Raw genomic sequence first — 17,647 nt, forward strand, 5'->3', positions numbered from 1 at the left:
TGTGCATTTTGCTGCATTCAATTTGGATTTGATTTCTTTATTTGGAGAAAGATTTTATTGCAGTCTGTATTAAAGTTTTTTAATATCTATCTTTTTTTCTTTTTAATGATGTTAACCATTCCTCACTTGTTATGAAATTTGTAATTCCATATTTCTTGTTCAATGTTTGAGAATAAAGGAGATTTATTAAAGTCGGCTCATTTCATTGAGCAACCTTATCTATTTTTATTTGATTCTAAAGGCATGTACATTCACTAAATTTGTGGCTAGTAATTTTTCAACCCCCCTACCCGTTCCCCACTCTCTCTCTCTTTCTTTTAATAGGAACGACTTTTTTTTTATTTTTTTCATTTCCAAATCACATTTTTTTAATAAATAAAAGAAAAAAAGCAAGAAATCTTCACCAGATTAATATGTGCAATATTTGCAATATTTTATTAAAGTGATTGTTAAAATTAAAAACTTGCATTCATTTTTGTTTTTTTCGCTTTTTCATGATAATTCCAAAAACGCTTTTTGTTCCAGTTATTGCAGAAACTTCATTGCGTGAAGAAAAAGGAATAAAAGAATTAATTTATTGCTCAATTTTGATGAAAATCTTGAAATAAATGTTTCATCTTAAAATTTTATTATCTATCATGATCAAGTTTTTTGATGCAAAATAGCAATAGTAATGTTGCAAAGCAAAAGCGTGACAATAAAACTGGATCAAGACGTCACATATTGCAACGTTCTGATTTTACAGAGGGGAAACTTATTGGAAAAGGCTCCTATGCCAATGTTTGATAATTCTATATTTTTAATTATAGCCATAATAATTGAATTCATTGCTGAAAAAATAATGACTTTTCTAAAATTAAATAGGTTTATCGAGTGAAAAATAAAGAAACTGGCTATAAATATGCATTGAAAGCTATTAACAAGCATCAACTTAAAAGGTTTCATCAGGAGCACACAGTTCTTCAAGAAAAGAAGATTATGACAAAATTAAGTCATCCTAACATTATCAAATTCTTTGCAGCGTTTCAGTCGCCTAGATATCTTTGTCTGCATCTTTATTAATTATTATTTAATTATTGAACCATTCGAAAAAATTTGTTTTTTTGAAAGATTTTTTAATGGAACTTGGATGCAACGATTTGTCATCTTTGGAAGGAGTTCGATTTTGTTTTAGATTATTTTTATTTCTTTTCATTTTCTTGGGAAATTTTGAATTTTTTTTTTTTTAATTTATTCAACCTGACTTTTTCAGAAACATTTAAATCTTGACGTTGCTAGATATGCAGCAGCCGAATTATTTGATGCAGTTGATTTCGTTCATCAAATGGGGTTTGCCTAGTGATGCATACAAGTTATTGAATTTATTTTTTCCCCTTCAATTCTGATTATCAAAAAAAAGTGTTGTTCATCGAGATTTGAAGCCGGAGAATGTTATAATTGGAGCAGATGGCCATCTTAAGCTTACCGACTTTGGGACAGCCATCGAAGCGTCGATGCTAAATCAACCTCCAAAATGCCCCGACAGCCACTCAAACAGCACCCAGCAATCAGACAATTCCAACAGCCAATCAACAGCCGATTCTTCCACATCAGCCAATGAGTCTTCTTCTTCTTCTTCTTCTTCTTCTTCTTCTTCTTCCTTCACCTCCCCTCAACCAACCAATGAATTCGTCGGCAGCCCTCTCTATGTATCCCCCGAGGTGCTTCAGAGCCAGCCCGCAACTTTCCTCTCTGACATGTGGGCGTTGGGGTGCCTCTTATTCTTCCTCTGCTCTGGACGCTCTCCTTTTGCAAGCGAGACGCCGTTTCTTGTGTTTGAGAAGATTCTGAAGGCAGAGTATTGCTTTGAGGAGAAGGAGAAGGAGAAAGAGGAAGAAAAGGAGGAAGGAGAAGGGGAGAAGGAGGAAGAGGAGAATAAGAAGGAGAAGGAAGGAGGAAATAAAGAGAAAGATGGAGAAGAAGATGAAAACAAGATAAAAGATAAATCTGAAAATGAAAATTCTGCTTCTTCTTCTTCTTCTTCTTCTTCCTCCTCCTCCTCCTCCTGCTTCCCACCCGATGCACAAGATCTCATCCGCCAGCTCCTCCAACTCGACCCATCCAAACGCATTTCAATGGCCAATGCCAAAAACCATCCCTTCTTCCGCTCTATCAACTGGCAGACACTTGCCTTGTCTCCTCCTCCTGATTATCGCCCTTTCCAGTCGAATTTGTTTCCCTTTGAGATGGATGGAGGAGGAGGAGGAGGAGGAGGAGAAAGAAGGGGAAGAGGAGAAGAGGAAAGGAAAGGAGAGGTATATATCCCTGCTCCTATGGTGTGTGGTGGTTCTGCTTCTGCTTCTTCTTCTTCAACAAATACAGCTAAAGGAGGTTTATCATCATCTTCTTCTTCTTCCTCTTCTCCTCTTTCTTCTTCTTCTTCTTCTTCCTCTTCTTCTTTTTTTTCTTCCTTTCATTCTCAATCTCTCCTCCAAAAGCCCTCAGCTCCTCCTTCTCTCTTCTTCCACGTGCCTTTGGACTCTTCTTCTTCTGCTCCTATTTCTTCTTCTCTTCTTCATTCTGCTCTTTCCCTGGCTAGAAAAGACAACCCCCCTCTTCCTCCGCCTTCTCGTTTAGCTTCTTCTCCTTCTCCTTCTCCTTCTCATAATCATAATCATAATCATAAACATTCACGAAAACATTCACATAATTCTTCTTCTTCTTCCTCCTCCTCTTCTTCTTCTTCTCATTCTCGTTCTCTTAACCAATCAAACATGTTTTCAGAAGGAAGATTTCATTATAAAGGAGAAAGAGAAGGAGAAGGAGAAAGAGAAGAAGATAAAAGAGAAAGAGAAAGAGAAAGAGAAGAAAGAGAAGAAAGAGAAAGAAGACATGAGAAGAATCAAAATGATAGAAATAGCAATGGAAATGACATGAAAGTATCTTTTGCTCCTTTTAGTTCAAGCTCTTCTTCTTCAAATTCTTCATTAAATTCTTCCTCTTCCTCTTCCTCTTCTTTTGGTTATTCTTCTTCCTCATTCTTTTCCTCCTCCTCTTCTCCTTTCTCTTCTTCCTCTTCCTCTTCCTCTTCATATCTCACCCCTTCCTTAGCAGCCATCCAATATGCCGCTCAGCAGAGGATGAGGCTGATTCTGACGAATCCTCTTGTCACACACAATTTGGCGCCTCCGGTGGCTGTGAATCCATTTGTGGGGGAGTGGGAGAAGATGGAGAAAAAGCGAGAGAGAGAGAGAAAGAGGGGAAATGAAGGGAAAGAGAAAGAGAAAGACAATAACGAGAAGGAGAAGGAGCAGGAAAATGGAAAAGAGAAGAAAAAGAGGAAGAAGAAGAAGAGAGGGAAGAAAAAAGGGATAGAAAAAGAAAAGAAAGAAGAAATTTGTGAAAGAATCGAATTATTAAAAACAAAAGAAATCGGAGAAATAGAAAAAACCGAAGAAGCCGGAGAAATCGGAGAAATAAAAGAGACCGGAGAAATAGAAGAAAAGAAGAAAGAAAAAGAAAGTGATAATCACAAAGAAGATACTAATATTACAAATGTGAATGAAAATGATGCGAAAAATGATAATTTCAATGATGAGCAAGAAGGAAATGAAAAAATAATGAAAGAGAAAGAAGAAATTAAAGAGAAAGAAGAGAAAGATGAAAAAGAAGAAAAAGAAGAAAAAGAAGAGAAAGCTAAAAATAATCAAAGTGATGTCAATTCCAAGACAACAATATTGCAATCTGATACTCCAAATGAATATTCTTCTGCTTCTTCTTCTGCTTCTTCTTCTGCTTCTGCTTCTTCCTCAAATTCTTCTTCTTCTGATAATAATAACATTTCATCTTCATCTCCTTCTCCTTCTCCATCCGCTCCCTCTTCTTCTTCCTCTTCCTCTTCCTCCTCCTCCTCCTCTTCTTCTTCTTCTTCTGATACTCCTCTTCCACACAAATGTCTCACTCCAACTCCTCCTCCTTCCAATGTCGAAGAGCTGTCCCTCATTCCAGACGCGCCCCCGCCGTCTTTTTTCCCTCTCCCCCTCGTCCCATTCTGTTTGGCAGATAATTTCAATATTAATAGCAATAGTTATGCTAATAGTAATATTATTAATATTAATAGCACAAATAGTAATAATAATAAAAATAATGGCAATATTGGAATTACTGATACCAATGCTTATAATTATGCTGTTAATAGTAGTAATGCTAGTAATATTATTAGTGATAGCAATATTAACAGCAATGATTCTGTTTGTTATAGTAACGATAACGTATGCAGTTGTAAGTACTGTAATAGCAATCCATCAAATAATGTTAATAATAATAATAATAACGAAAATAATAATATGGGATCAAATACAATTTATTCCGGCAGCAATAATAATAATAATAATAATAATGGTTGTTGTATTAATTGCAACAATAATTATTATAATTGCATTCACCAACAAACAGATGATATTTCCTCTCCTCTTTCACAGCCTTCCACTTCAATTTCCTCATCTTCTCCTTCAAATAACATAATTTCCACTTCAAATTCTGCCATTTCTTCAAACACAAATTTCCTTCCTCTTTGTCCAACTCTTTCTAACACTTCATCAAATTCATCATCATCATCTTCTTCTTCTCATTTCACATCCCAAATTCCTCAATCATTTTGTCCACTTCATTCTTCTTCTCTGTTAAATTCTTCTTCTTCTTCTCCTTCTTCTTCCTCTTCCTCTTCATCTTCCTCTTCCTCTTCATCTTCATCTTCATCTTCCATTTCTTCTCCATCTCATTCCCATTCACATTGTATTCTTCACACCCCTCCTCCTCCTCTTCATCCTCCTCCTCTTTCATCATCAACACCTTCTTCTTCATCTCCTTTGCCATCACCTTCTTCTTCTTCTTCTTCTTCTTCCCCTTCTCTTCCTCCTCCTCTTCCCCCTCATCCTCGTCTCATCGAAAGAAGAGAAACTTCACCTCTCCTTCTTCTCCATTCACATTTCAATGAAATCTCCACTCCTCCTCATTCGCTCTCACCCCAAATACAACCTACTCCTCTTTCTCCATCTTATTCGAGTTCGAATTCTTCCTCTTCCTCTTCCTCTTCTTCTTCTTCTTCTTCTTCACCTTCTTCTTCCCTTCCTTCTTCTTCTCTTCTTCCTCCTCTTCTTTCTCTTTCTCCTCTTCTCTCTTCACCCAACCAACACAACCGTTTTTCTATGCCTCATCAAAAATCTTTTTGTTATTCTTCTTCTTCTCTTTCTTCTTCTTCTTCTTCTTCCTCTTCCTCTTCCTCTCCTTCTTCTTCTCTTTCTCCTTCTCCTTCTCCTCCTTCTCGTTCTCTTTCTTGTTCCCCCACTCCTTCTTCTTCTACTACTTCCTTTTCTCCTCCTCCTCCTCTTTCTCCTCCTCCTCTGCCTTCTTCTTCTTCCTTTTCTTCTTCTTCTCCTTCTCCTTTTTATTCTCCTCTTCCTTTATCTTCTTCATTTAATTCTTCCTCTTCATCCTCCTCCTCCTCCTCCTCTTCTTCTTCTTCTCATTTTTCTTCTTCTTCTTCTTCTCTTCTCCTTCCTCCTCTCCTCTGTTCTTCTCCTGCTCCTCCTCCTTCTCTCATCGACGGTGAATTCGTGGAGTCAATGTCTTTAGATTCTCGTTATATTCTAAATAAACCGAAAATTAATGGGAAAAATGGGAAAAATGGGAAAAAGGGAGAAAAGGGAGAAAAAGGGGGAAAAGGGAAAAATGAGGGAAATGATGAAAATGATAAAAATGTGAAAAATGAAAAATTCAATAAAAACGAAAAATACATAAAAAATGTGAAAAATAACAAAAATGTTAAAAATGCAAAGAATTTATCAAGTTTTTCTGCAAAAAAAGAAGGAAAAAGTGAAAAAAGTGAAAAAAGTGAAAAAAATGAAAAAAATGAGAAAGATGAAAAAGATGTTGATATTTCAAAAGAGAAAAAGAAGGTGGAAAAGAAGAAAAACATCTCAACAAAAAGAAATATGAATAATAATAATAACAATCATGTTTCTTCTTGTAATTGTTTGAATTCTCCTTCTCTTAATTCTTCTTCCTCTTCTTCCTCTTCTTCCTCTTCTTCCTCTTCTTCCTCTTCTTCCTCTTCTTCCTCTTCTTCCTCTTCTCCTTCTTCTCCTTCTTCCAATAGAATTAAAATACCTTCTATAACAACATTATCTTCTTCTTCTTCTTCCTTCTCCTCTTCCTTCTCCTCCTCCTCTTCTTCTTCTTCTTCTCTTTCTTCCTCCTCTTCTTCTTCTGATTTCCCCCCTTCTTTTCAAACTCCTTCTGTTCCCAGAAAGAAAAAAATGCTTCACAACAGAGCTTCTTCATTCTCCAGTCTCATCCACCTCAATCCAAAAAGAAATTGTATTTCTTCTTCTTCCTCTTCCTCTTCTTCTTCTTCTTCCTCTTCCTCTTCTTCTTCTTCCTCCTTCCCTTCTCATCGTCATGTTCCTTCTCTCCAATTCTCTTCTCTTTATCCTCAATTATTTTCTCCTCAACCTCCAAATCGCTCAAAATCCACTCATTTCGTTGGATTTTCTTCAATTTCCTCTTCTTCTTCAATTTCTCCTTCTTCTCCTTCTCATTCTTCTTTTCCCCCTTCTTCTTTTACTCCTTCTTCTCCTTCTTCTCCTTCATCATCATCATCTTCTTCCTCTTCCTCTTCTTCTTCTTCTTCTTCCAATGCTCCTCTTTCTCCTTCTCTTGGTATGTCTCTTCTATCTCCAGTTGCTCAATCACGAAAATTCGGAATGAATTCTTCAAATAACATTTCTTCTTCTTCTAATTCTTCTTCTTCTTCTTCTTCTCTTCTCAATTCACCCATCCCACTTCATCGTTCTCATCAATCTATGCACAATATACCTCTTTCTCCTTCTCTTCCTCCTCCTCTTTCTTCTTCTTCTTCTTCTCTTTCTTCTTCTTCTTCTTCTCTTTCTTCTTCCTCTTCCTCTTCCTCTTCCTCTTCTTCTTCTTCTATTCATTCTCATCCTCTCCCTCTCCCTCTCTCTCTCACGCACTCATTGAATTCTCCTTCTCTTCTCTCTCTCTCTCTCTCTTTTTCCTCCAAATCTATTCGATCAGCCAGAAATTCGATTCGTTTTGCTCCTCTTCCTCCTCCTCCGCTCAGAAAAGAGGTGTTTATGTACTCATCTGTGGAGGCTGTGAAGGTGGGGGATTATTGGATGATGAGGGAGGGGGAGAAGAAGAAGGAAGAGAAGGAGAAGGAAGAAAAAGAGAAGGAGGAGGAAAAAGAGAAGGAAGAGAAGGAAAAAGAGGGAGAAGAGAAGGACGAAGACGATAATGGAGAAGAAGAGGATGATGGTGATGAAGACGAAGATGATGGAGAAGAGGAAGAGGAAGAAGAAAGTGAGAAAGAAAAAGAAGAAGTCAATGAGAAAAAAATTGAAGAAGAGAAAGAAAGAAAAGAAGAAGAGAAACAACAGACAGAAGAAAAGAAAGAAAAAGAAATTAGAAATGAAACAATAGAAAACCAAACAATAAAGAGAGAAGAAGAAAAAGAAAGAGAGAAAGGAGAAGAAAAAGGAGAAAGAGAAGAAAGAGAAGGAAATGAAGTTGATACGAGAAAAATCGAAGAATTGATAGAAAACAAAGAAGATAGCAATGAAAAGAAGGAAATCGAAGGAACGTTATCTTCTTCTTCTTCTTCTTCCTCTTCTTCTTCTTCTTCTTGTTCTTGTTCTTCTACTTCTTCTTCTTCTTCATTATCTGTCTCAATATCAGAATCATCAACTGATTCTGCTAATAATACTTCTTCATCAAATTGCAATTCATCTGATATTTCAAATCTTCCATTGCAAACTGAACAAAAATTAAGTGAAAAAGAAAAAGAAAAAGAAAAAGAAAATAAAAGTGAAGATGAAGATGTGGATGAAAAGAAGAATTTGAAGAAAGAGGAGAAAGAGGAGAAAGAGGAGAAAGAAGAAGAGAAAAAGGAAAATGATAAAATAAAAGTCAAAAATGAACTTATCAGTAATTTCACAAATGATAAAGCAGATACGAAGAATAACAATAATTGCGTTGATGAAGAGAATAGGAATAACTTAGTCTATTCTTCAAATATTACTGTTACAAACAAAGAAGCTATTAGAGAAAACAATGAAGAATTGGAAAAGACTGAAGAAAACAAAGAAGAAATGAATGTTGAAGGAAGAACTGGAGATAACAAGAGCGATTACAATGAAATATTAAATAATAATGTTGATAACAATGAAAATGCTGATAAAACAGAGAATAATACTAATAATAATAGCAATATAACCACAAACGATAAGATTGAAGAGATCAAGAACATTTCCTCAGAAAAAGATATTGAATCTCATGTTGATGTTGATAACCAGCCAAGTTTTGATGGTAAAACAGAAACGAATCAGTATACAAATATTCATAATGAAAATGATAAAAGAGATAACAATGATAAAAGAGATGTTAATAATAAAGATAGTAATAACAGTAATGCTAATGGTAATCTTGGAATTAGCAGTAATATTAAAAGCAATATCAATACCCCCCTTTCTTTCTCAAATCCTTCCCATCCTCCCTCTCAATGCCATGCACTCCACGTTCTGAAGGAGCGAATTGCAATAGCCACATCCGCAATCATCACAGACATAGTTTGTGCACCTGGCTATTTGTTCAAAGTGTTCACAAAGAAGGAAGAAGAAGACGCGTTGAATGCTCTGGAGGAGGTGATGAAGAGGGAGAGAATGGAAAGAAGGAAGAGGAGAAGGAGGAGGAGAAGGAGGAAGATGATGAGGATGAGGAAGTTGAGGAGAAAGAAGAAGTTAAGAAGATTGAGAAGGAAAAGAAGAATGGAAATGAAAAGAAAAGAGATGCAATTAGAAAATCAAATGCAAACACAGAAAAGTCCAAATGAAAAACAATTGTTGAATGAAGATGAATTAAAAGAAGGTTTTGATGGAGAAAAGATAAAGACAATGAAGAAGAAGAAGAAGAAGAAGAAGATTATGAGGAATAAGAAGAATGAAATCAATGAAGATGAAGCGAAAGGAACTGAAAAGATTTTAAATGAAAAACAAAATGAAGCAAAAGAAGGATTGAAGATGCTGAAAGCAGATAAATTGGAAAAAGAAGCTGAAGAAGAAGTAGAAGAAGAAGAAGAAAAGAAAGTTAATTTCATTGGAAGATGTGGAAATAAAGAACAAGAAGAAGAGGAAGATGATGATGTGTCTGAAGAGGAAGAAGAAGAGTATGAGGAAGAAGAAGAAGAAGAAATAACAGATAGAAACAACGATTACAATGAAAACAATTACGAAGGAGAAGAAGAGAATTGTGAACAAGATGAAGGACAATCATTGACAATTCAATTGGGAGACGAACATTGCCATAGCGATGATGAATGGAATTCGAAGTATGACGATGATGAAGACGAAGATGAAGATGAAGATGAGGAAGAAGACGAGGAAGAAGATGATGAAGATGATGAAGATGACTATGATGAGGATGAGGAGGAGGAGGAGGGAGAGGATGATGATGAAGATTTTGATGATGACAATGAGGAAGAGGAGGAAGAATATGAAGAGGAAGAGGAAGAGGAAGAGGAAGAGGAAGAGGAAGGAGGAGGAGAAGAAGAAGAAGAGACTCATAAAAGATATTCAGAAAGTGACGATAAAATGAAGCTTCAATTTGGAAATGTTGGTGGAGAAATGGAAAATAAGAAGAAGAAAGTGAAAGTGAAAATGAATGAGGAAGAAGAAAAAGAAAGAGAAGGAGGTGATGAGGATGAGGAAGAAGAAGAATATGAAGAATACGAGGAAGAATACGAGGAAGAATACGAGGAGGAAGAGGAGGAAGAGGAAGAAGAAAACGAAGAAAAAGAACAACAACAAAAAGATGAAAAAGCAGAAAAACCCAAATCCAAAAAACAATCGCCCAACAAGCCAAAAACCAAACAAACAGCTCAAAATGAACAAAGCGATCGTTTTGTCTGCCCGTCCTTTGCATTCGCCTCTGCCTCTTCTTCTCTTCTGAGTGAAGAGGCAAACGAGCAGATCTTCCACAGAAGGAAGAGATCTTCTGATTCGGCTGGCTTTTTTGTGGTGGATCTGCCACAAAGTGTGCAGAACACACCTCGCAATGAAAGGAAGGCGGATTTGAGAGAGAAGGAGAAGGAGATGGGAGTGGAGATGGGAAAGGGAAGAAATGGAGAAGAAGGAAGAGAAGGAAGAGAAGGAAGAGAAGGAGGAAGAGAAGGAAGAGAAGGAAGAGAAGGAAGAGAAGGAGGAAGAGAAGGAGAAGGAGAAGAAAGAAGTGTGATAGAAGGGAATTACACAAATTCTTCTTCTTCCACTTCTGCCATTTCTTCTCCTTCTCGTTCTTCATTTTTTGACGGAACAACAGAAAATGTTGCATTTTTGACTCCATATTCACAGAAGAATAGCTTTCCACAAGGCGATTCTTCTTCTGTTCCTTACCCTCTTCCTCTTTCACCTTCCTTTTCTTCTTCTCCTTCCTCTTCCTCTTCTCCTTCTCCTTCTTCCTTTTCTTCTCATCCTCAACGGTTTTATCCAAATCCTCCTGTCATTCATCGTCCATTGGCTCGCACACACAGCGAAGAAGACATTACGAATGAATTGGGAGTGTTTTGTGAAATTGGCTTTGAAGGAGACAGTGTGATGGTGGGAGGAGAAGGAGGAGAAGGGGGAGAAGGAGGAGAAGGAAAAGGAAGAGAAGAAAGAGAAGAAAAGAAAGAAGAGGGGGAGGAGAAGAAGAAAGAGAAGAAAAAGAGCAACAAGAGAAAGAAGAGTGGGAAAAGAGGAAAAGAATCAGAAGCAAAAGAAAACATCATAATTTCTTCAGATGTTGATTTGGAACCTCAAACAACAGAAAAGCCAGAGCCAGAATCACCTGCTTTATCGCCAATTGAACAAAAAACGGAAGAAAAAGAAAAAGAAAGCGAAGAATTTGAAAAAGATGAATCTTCTTATCAATCATCATCATCATCATCGTATTTATCATCATCTTCTTCTTCTTCTTCTTCATTTAGCCATCCTTCTTCTTGTACCTCTCCTACACCTCCTCCTTCTCCTATGCCTTCTTCGTCTCATCAAAATTACACAGAAGATGAATCAAAATTCCCTCAACAAACTTCTCCTTCTTCCTCTTCCTCTTCCTCTTCCTCTTCCTCTTCTTTCTCCTCTTCCTCTTCCTCTTCCTCTTCCTCTTCCTCTTCCTCTTCCTCTTCCTCTTCTTCCACCTCTTCCCTCCCTCCTCCTCTCTCCCTCGCCTTCACCGCAGCCCACACCCTCCCCTCTTCCTTATTCTCTCTTCTTCTCTCCCACCCTTCTCTTCCTCGTTACTCTGCTTATGACTTGTCCCCTTGGCTTCCTTTCCTTTCTTCTTCTTCCAATGAAGCCATCTTGTTTATGTCTCGTGTGCAAAAGAGGGTTGGGTTGTTTGCAAAAACAAGGCAGCTGATCTTAACCACAACGCCCAGGCTGTTCTATGTTGATCCAGAAAAGATGATTTTAAAAGGGGAAGTTCCGTGGAAGAGCACGATTTTGGGGGAATGCAAAGATTATCAGAGGTTTTTGATACACACGCCGAATCGAGTGTATCGATTGGAGGATGAGGGGAGGAATGCACAGCTGTGGGTGGATCTGATAAATATGATAAGTACTCATCTGTTTGCGAGGCAGGAAGAAGAAGGAGAGGGAGAGAGAGAAGAAGAAGAGAGAGAAAGAGAAGAAGAAGAGAGAAGAGGAAGCGAAGGGAAGAATGAGAGAGAAAGAGGAAGAGGAAGGAAGAGAGGAAGGGATAATTCAAAACGTTAATTCCAGAAACTTTGTATTTTTTTCTTCTTTCTTTTTAACAATTTCTTATTTTTTTAGATCCAATAGTTCATATTTTTTAACATTTTTATGTATTTATATTCACAAATTTTGGAGATTAATGAAATAAAGTGTTATTTAAATCCAATTAAAAGTGATCGTTGTTTTTATTTAATATCATATTTTTCAATTATTTTTGTATTTGCTTTTTTGTTTGTTTCTTCTTTCTTCTTTCTTCTTTCTTCTTTCTTCTTTCTTCTTTCTTCTTTCTTCTTTCTTCTTTCTTCTTTCTTCTTTCTTCTTTCTTCTTTCTTCTTTCTTCTTTCTTCTTTCTTCTTTCTTCTTTCTTCTTTCTTCTTTCTTCTTTCTTCTTTCTTCTTTCTTCTTTCTTCTTTCTTCTTTCTTCTTTCTTCTTTCTTCTTTCTTCATCAGCTTTCTTGTGTAAAATATTAACTTTTCCTTTTTCTATTCAAGTTAGTTTTTCATGAGTGCTATTTTGCTTCTATAAAATCTAATTCGTTCTTTTCTTATCATTTATTTGTAATCATTAATATTTCTATTATCATTTTATTTTGATAATGAGAATGATGTATTTCTCTTTGGATATGCTTTTTAAGTTTTTTTTTTTAACATTTTGAAGATTGCTTGGTATGTTTTTGATTCAATGAATGAAAATATCATTTTTTTTAATTTTCATAAAATGAAAAAAAAAAAAAAGATAAAATTCTTTTGTTATTTCTTTAAATCTGATAACTCCTATGTTTAAACTTTTATTTCATTTCATTTTCAAAAATTGTACTTTTTTTTTCTATTTGAAACTTTTAATTATTATTCGATTCCATTTATTTTGTTATCAGTTTCTTCATTAAGAAAACAAGATATTATGTTTTGACTCTTTTGCAGTATAATGAATAATTCCATGTATTTATATGGAAAGTTTTGATTATCGCTGCTATGTTTTGTGAGTGAATGAGTGAATGCGCGAGAGAATGAGAAAGTGAATGAGATCTTTTTAAAGAGGTATATACCGAACATTTCATCTTTTATGTTTGATTTTTAATTGTTGCCTTTTCTCATCACCTTTGTGAAAAAACAATATTTAATAAATATTTTGTTTTGTTCTTTGAAATTTTCTCAAAAAAAGAAAAAGAAAAAGAAAGAAAGAAAGAAAGAAAGAAAGAAAGAAAAAAGACGGAAATTAAACAATAAAAAAATTGATGTTAATTGCTTTGAATGGTAATTTGTGTATTGTGTTTTTTGCGATATGCTATGAAATGTCTTGCTGGAGTTTAATTAGAAAATAAAAATATAAAATTATTTTTTGATTAAAAATGGTGAAAGGAGAAAGAAAAAAGCAAACTAAATTCGCATAAACATTTTTTTTCAAAAAGGAAATTTCAAAAGTAAAAAATTGAAAAATCTTAAAATTTCGTTCAGATCAAAATTTACATAAAAACTTGTCAACCAAATTACCTTCCACAAGCACTATCAAATCACAAACCAATTGAGAGGATTTTCAACCAATAAAAGATGAGGTTATAAAGAAATGTTAAATACTTTTCTGAAATAAAAATCAAAAGAAAGGCAAAAAAATCATAAAAATAAATTATATATCGAGAAGAAATATCAAAAAAATTTTTTTTCCATTGAGAGTTCGCAACCATTAACAGGCAAAATTCAATCTCTGAAATTAAAATAAAATAAAATAAAATAAAAATAAAAATAAACATTAAGAAAAAACAGAATCGATTAGAAAAGTTAAAGATTCAGATTGAGACAAAGCTAAAGCAAAGACCATTATTTGTTATTTATTATTCTATTTATTCAATTTTCCCTTCTTCCATAACAAAATTCCATATTTTTAATTTATTTAAGAAAACAATTTGAAGAGTGGTATTGTAACAATCAGCACAAACGCAATAGCAAGCGCTGTTCCACAACAAGAAGAGCCATTTCCTTCAATTTCCTCTTCTTTTTCTTCTGCTTTCTTTTTGTTTTCTTTCTCATTTTCAGTTTTTGATTCTTTTTCTTCTTCAGCTTTATTTTCAGCTTCAGTTTTCTCTGTCTTTTGTGATGGCTGTTTTGGTTCTAAATCTGATTGGTTGACTTTCTTTTCTTCTTCCTTTGGAGATGAAGAAGAGGATGAAGAAGAAGAAGAAGAAGAGGAAGAAGGAGAAAGAGATGAGTTGATTGAAGAAAAAGAAGTTGAAGACGGAGACGGAGAAGAAGAAGAAGAAGAAGAAGAAGAAGAAGAATTGCTTTCTTCTGTTTTTCTCTGTACTGGTTCGCCAATAGCTTCATTTTGTTTCTCTTCTTCTTTTTCTTGTTTTGCTTCTGGCTTCTCTTCCTCCTTCTCTTTGTTCTCAGACTTCTCTTCCTCTTTAACTACCTCTGGTTTCTTTTCCTCTGTTATTTCCTCTTTTTTCTCTTCCTCTTTTATTTCCTCTTTCTTCTCTTCTTCCTTCTCCTTCTCCTTCTCCTTCTCCTTCTCCTTCTCCTTACTCTCATCCTCTTCCTCCTTAATCTCCTCCCTCACCTCCTTCAGATACTTCTCAATGTTCGCTGATGTCATCTTCCTCTTCGCCTTCCGCCGCAGCGTCGCCACAAACACCGTCGACATCATCATCTCCTTGTGCTTCGTGTCAATCGGCTTCTTCCGCAGCGTCTGCACCGCCTCCTGCGCCTCCTGCTTCGCCTCCTGCAGCTTCTCCTCCTCGTCCTCCTCACTCCACTCCGACGAGTCCCACTCGTCTGCCTCCTTCGCCTCTGCTATCATCCGCGACTCTTCCAGCCGCCGCTGCCGCACTTTCCCTTTCAGCTTCGCCAGAAACCGCGTCGAGGTGATCAGCACATTCTTCGCCTTCGGTGCAGCTTCAGGCTTTGCCTCTTCCTCCCCATTTTCTGCTCCTTCAGCGTCGTCTTTCTCGGCAGCATCGCTAGCAAGTTCTTCTTCTTCTTCCCAATCGGAAGACTCCCATTCTGGTTTATCACCACTTTCTTTTTGAGATTCTTCTTTACTCTTTCGTTTGACTTGGTGCTTCAAACTTGAAATAAAATGAAATGTTGTAATTGTGGTGTTTTCAGTGCTTGATGAAATGTCCTCAGTATCTCCACTTTTTTGTCGCTCGTCTTCACTTTGGATCTGAGAAATTCCTTGTTTTGCCTTTTCTGCTTGAGATTTAAGTTGATCATAAAAACATGATGAAAAAGGAGATTTTGATTCAATAATAATATCAATGTTTGGCTCAGGTGAAGTATCAACAACAAAAGAAAAACGTGAAATTGATCCTTCGGAATCCTAAAGATTTTTCAATAATTTCACAAATTATAAAAAATTAACATACTAAAGATTTAAATGTTAAAATCTTGTTGAGTGATAAATATCGTGAAGTCATAAGTTCAATTGGGCACAAGAAAAAGAGATGTTCTTTTGTTAGCAAAATATCATAATCATTTTTCTTCTCAATTGAACTTAAATAATTCGAAGGTTAATCTCAAATAGTTCAAAAACAACAAAAAGGCAAACGAATACGCAACAGTTTCAGCAAGAGAACTTATGATATCTTCTTTTGGTGTTGAACGAAGAACTTTAAGCTTCTCGTTGAACACAACACCTTTTAGATTTTCCATTTGATCGAAGTATAATTATTCATTTTCAACTTTTTATTTGGGACAGAATTTTTTGCTTTATGAATTTTGTTCCACACAATGCTTCCAAAGATTTTTTTCTTCTTTTTAATATTTCTATATTTTATTTTGCACGAGAATGATAAATTTGCAATTATTCGAATCAGAAATAGTTTGGAACAAATCATCGATTTTTTCATAAATGCAAGAATTCTGTCCCATTTTTTAAAAAAATCATAGCTGTATGCTTTTTTAAAATATATACAGCACTTTTGATTTGAAAATTTCATCAAATATATATATATATATATATATATAATTAATTGTCGTCATTAAGTTAAATATTTGGGAGAAAATTTTTGAAAAATCACCACAGATCAAAAAAGAGAACCATAATTATTTATTGAGGAACTGTATCTTTTCAACTTCAGCCTCTAAAGGCAAATTTTTGATAAAAAAGAACTTTATAAGTAAACCTCCTCGTCACCCCTCCAGTGACGAGCCTTTTTTTTAAAAGTGACTGACAAATCAAAAATTTAAATTTCACTTTTTTTACACGAGAAAATATATTTATTATGATGGATAATTCATTTTTTATACACTGAAACATTATCAGTTTCATAACATTATTTATGTTATTTGCTGACAAATTGATTTTCAAAAATTAACTTTTGAAAAATTTTCGTTATGGAAAAGTTGATGAATTTTTCAGATACGGACTTTTTAGATCGTCACTTTTTTGATCATTTGTCACTTTTTGATAATTCTGGCACAGCCCGTCACTGACGTCATTTTCAAGTAATTTGTCATTTTGGAAACTAACTGTTCTTGAATAATGTTGCAAAACCAAATAGATGAAAATGAATGCTTGACAGAATTAATTCGGTCAATCAAGGATCCAGATACAGTTAGCCCCATTTAACATTTTTTTGGATGGTTTTGATCTCTTGATCTCTTTTGATATGTCTTTTTGTTAGGATTTATTATTCAGAAACACCATGATTGATTTAAATAAAGCAAAGTGCGAATTTATAAAACTAAAAAGAGTGAATGAATTTGAATTTTCACAATGTTTGATTTAACTTTCATTTTGTTTGTTAACTTTTTTAATTAATGCCAAATTTTCCACAAGATTATCAGCATGCAACAGATAAGAATATGTATATGACGAAACTGAAATTTGAACAGGTTAATGGAAAACTTTTCATTTCATTCTCTCCAAAATCAGTGACCATCTCTTCGGCAAAAGGAGTACATCGGCTTTTCATTTGTCATAATTCCAAAAATGGACAAAACTGTGCTGCAACTGGAAGAAAAGATTCGAAACTTATATATAGCCATATTTGTCCTATTTATCAATCTTCTTCAATTCTTGATTTTTTCTCTTATTCAAACCATTCAGTCAATTCAGAAACAAGAGTGATTGCATCAATTTCTCGATCTGCAAACAACGCAAAATTTGAGTTACTCAACGATTTCCTCAAGGTTATCAAGCAGTGCAATATTTCATTTCTTTCGGCTGCCTCAAAGGAATTAAATAATTTCATCACTTCTCTCATTCATGCTTCACAATCAAACCCTGAATCGAAAAGAGAAGATATTTTTCCAGTTCTAAGTGAAAAGAAAATCGCTATAATGCTAAAAAAGCAAGAAATCTCACAAATGAGAAGGCTGCATGAATCAGTCGCAAATCAACCTGTTTTTGTTATTATGGACGGTGCAATTATTGGAGGGAAAAAATACATGGCAATCTGAATTGTTCCATTATTTCCAAAATCAATTCCATTATTTTGGAAATTATTCAATGGATGTCAAACACAAGATGATTTCTACAATTTATGCAGTTGAATAATTGTTGATCTTCATTCCGTTGGAGCAGTGGTTCGAGGCTTTTGTGTTGATGGACTTAAATCACAAATGATAACATTGAACAAACTCTCAAGTCATGATCATAAAAATCCATTGGTTAAATCCATCATGGAAAAGGAACCAAAACCAATTGTCATATATTGTCTCAATCATCTTGTCAATCTTGTTATTGTTCATTCATTTTCAGAAAATTCAACACTATCGAAAGAAAAAAACATTCTGTTACATTTTTGTCAGGAAGCCCATTTATCTTCCAACCAAAAAAAACTTCATAAAAGATGCCCAACATTTGTAAGCACACGGTGGCTTGCTTTGTATCAAATATGTTTATTTATTCGAATGCATGCAAA

The 17,647-nt window shown here is 35.0% G+C and overlaps 2 protein-coding genes across 2 annotated transcripts; one reads left to right on the forward strand and one right to left on the reverse strand.

Moving 5' to 3' along the window:
* Positions 1–654: 654 nt before the first annotated feature.
* Positions 655–11,804, forward strand: MONOS_7548 (putative Protein kinase domain; the record flags this gene model as incomplete). Its single annotated transcript, XM_067877882.1, has 8 exons — positions 655–780; positions 865–1,045; positions 1,111–1,157; positions 1,253–1,329; positions 1,400–2,370; positions 2,485–4,032; positions 4,435–5,304; positions 5,845–11,804. 8 exons carry the CDS (start codon positions 655–657, stop codon positions 11,802–11,804), a joined length of 9,780 nt encoding a protein of 3,259 aa, XP_067727438.1.
* Positions 11,805–13,025: 1,221 nt separating this feature from the next.
* On the reverse strand, positions 13,026–15,431 carry MONOS_7547 (uncharacterized protein; the record flags this gene model as incomplete). The annotated part of the gene is made up of 3 exons (XM_067877881.1): positions 13,026–15,099; positions 15,146–15,272; positions 15,328–15,431. 3 exons carry the CDS (start codon positions 15,429–15,431, stop codon positions 13,672–13,674), a joined length of 1,659 nt encoding a protein of 552 aa, XP_067727439.1. The 3' UTR covers positions 13,026–13,671.
* Positions 15,432–17,647: the final 2,216 nt, after the last annotated feature.

This window comes from Monocercomonoides exilis (assembly GCF_001643675.1).
Source record: "Monocercomonoides exilis strain PA203 chromosome Unknown scaffold22-1379369, whole genome shotgun sequence".
Taxonomy (NCBI): Eukaryota; Preaxostyla; order Oxymonadida; family Polymastigidae; genus Monocercomonoides; species Monocercomonoides exilis.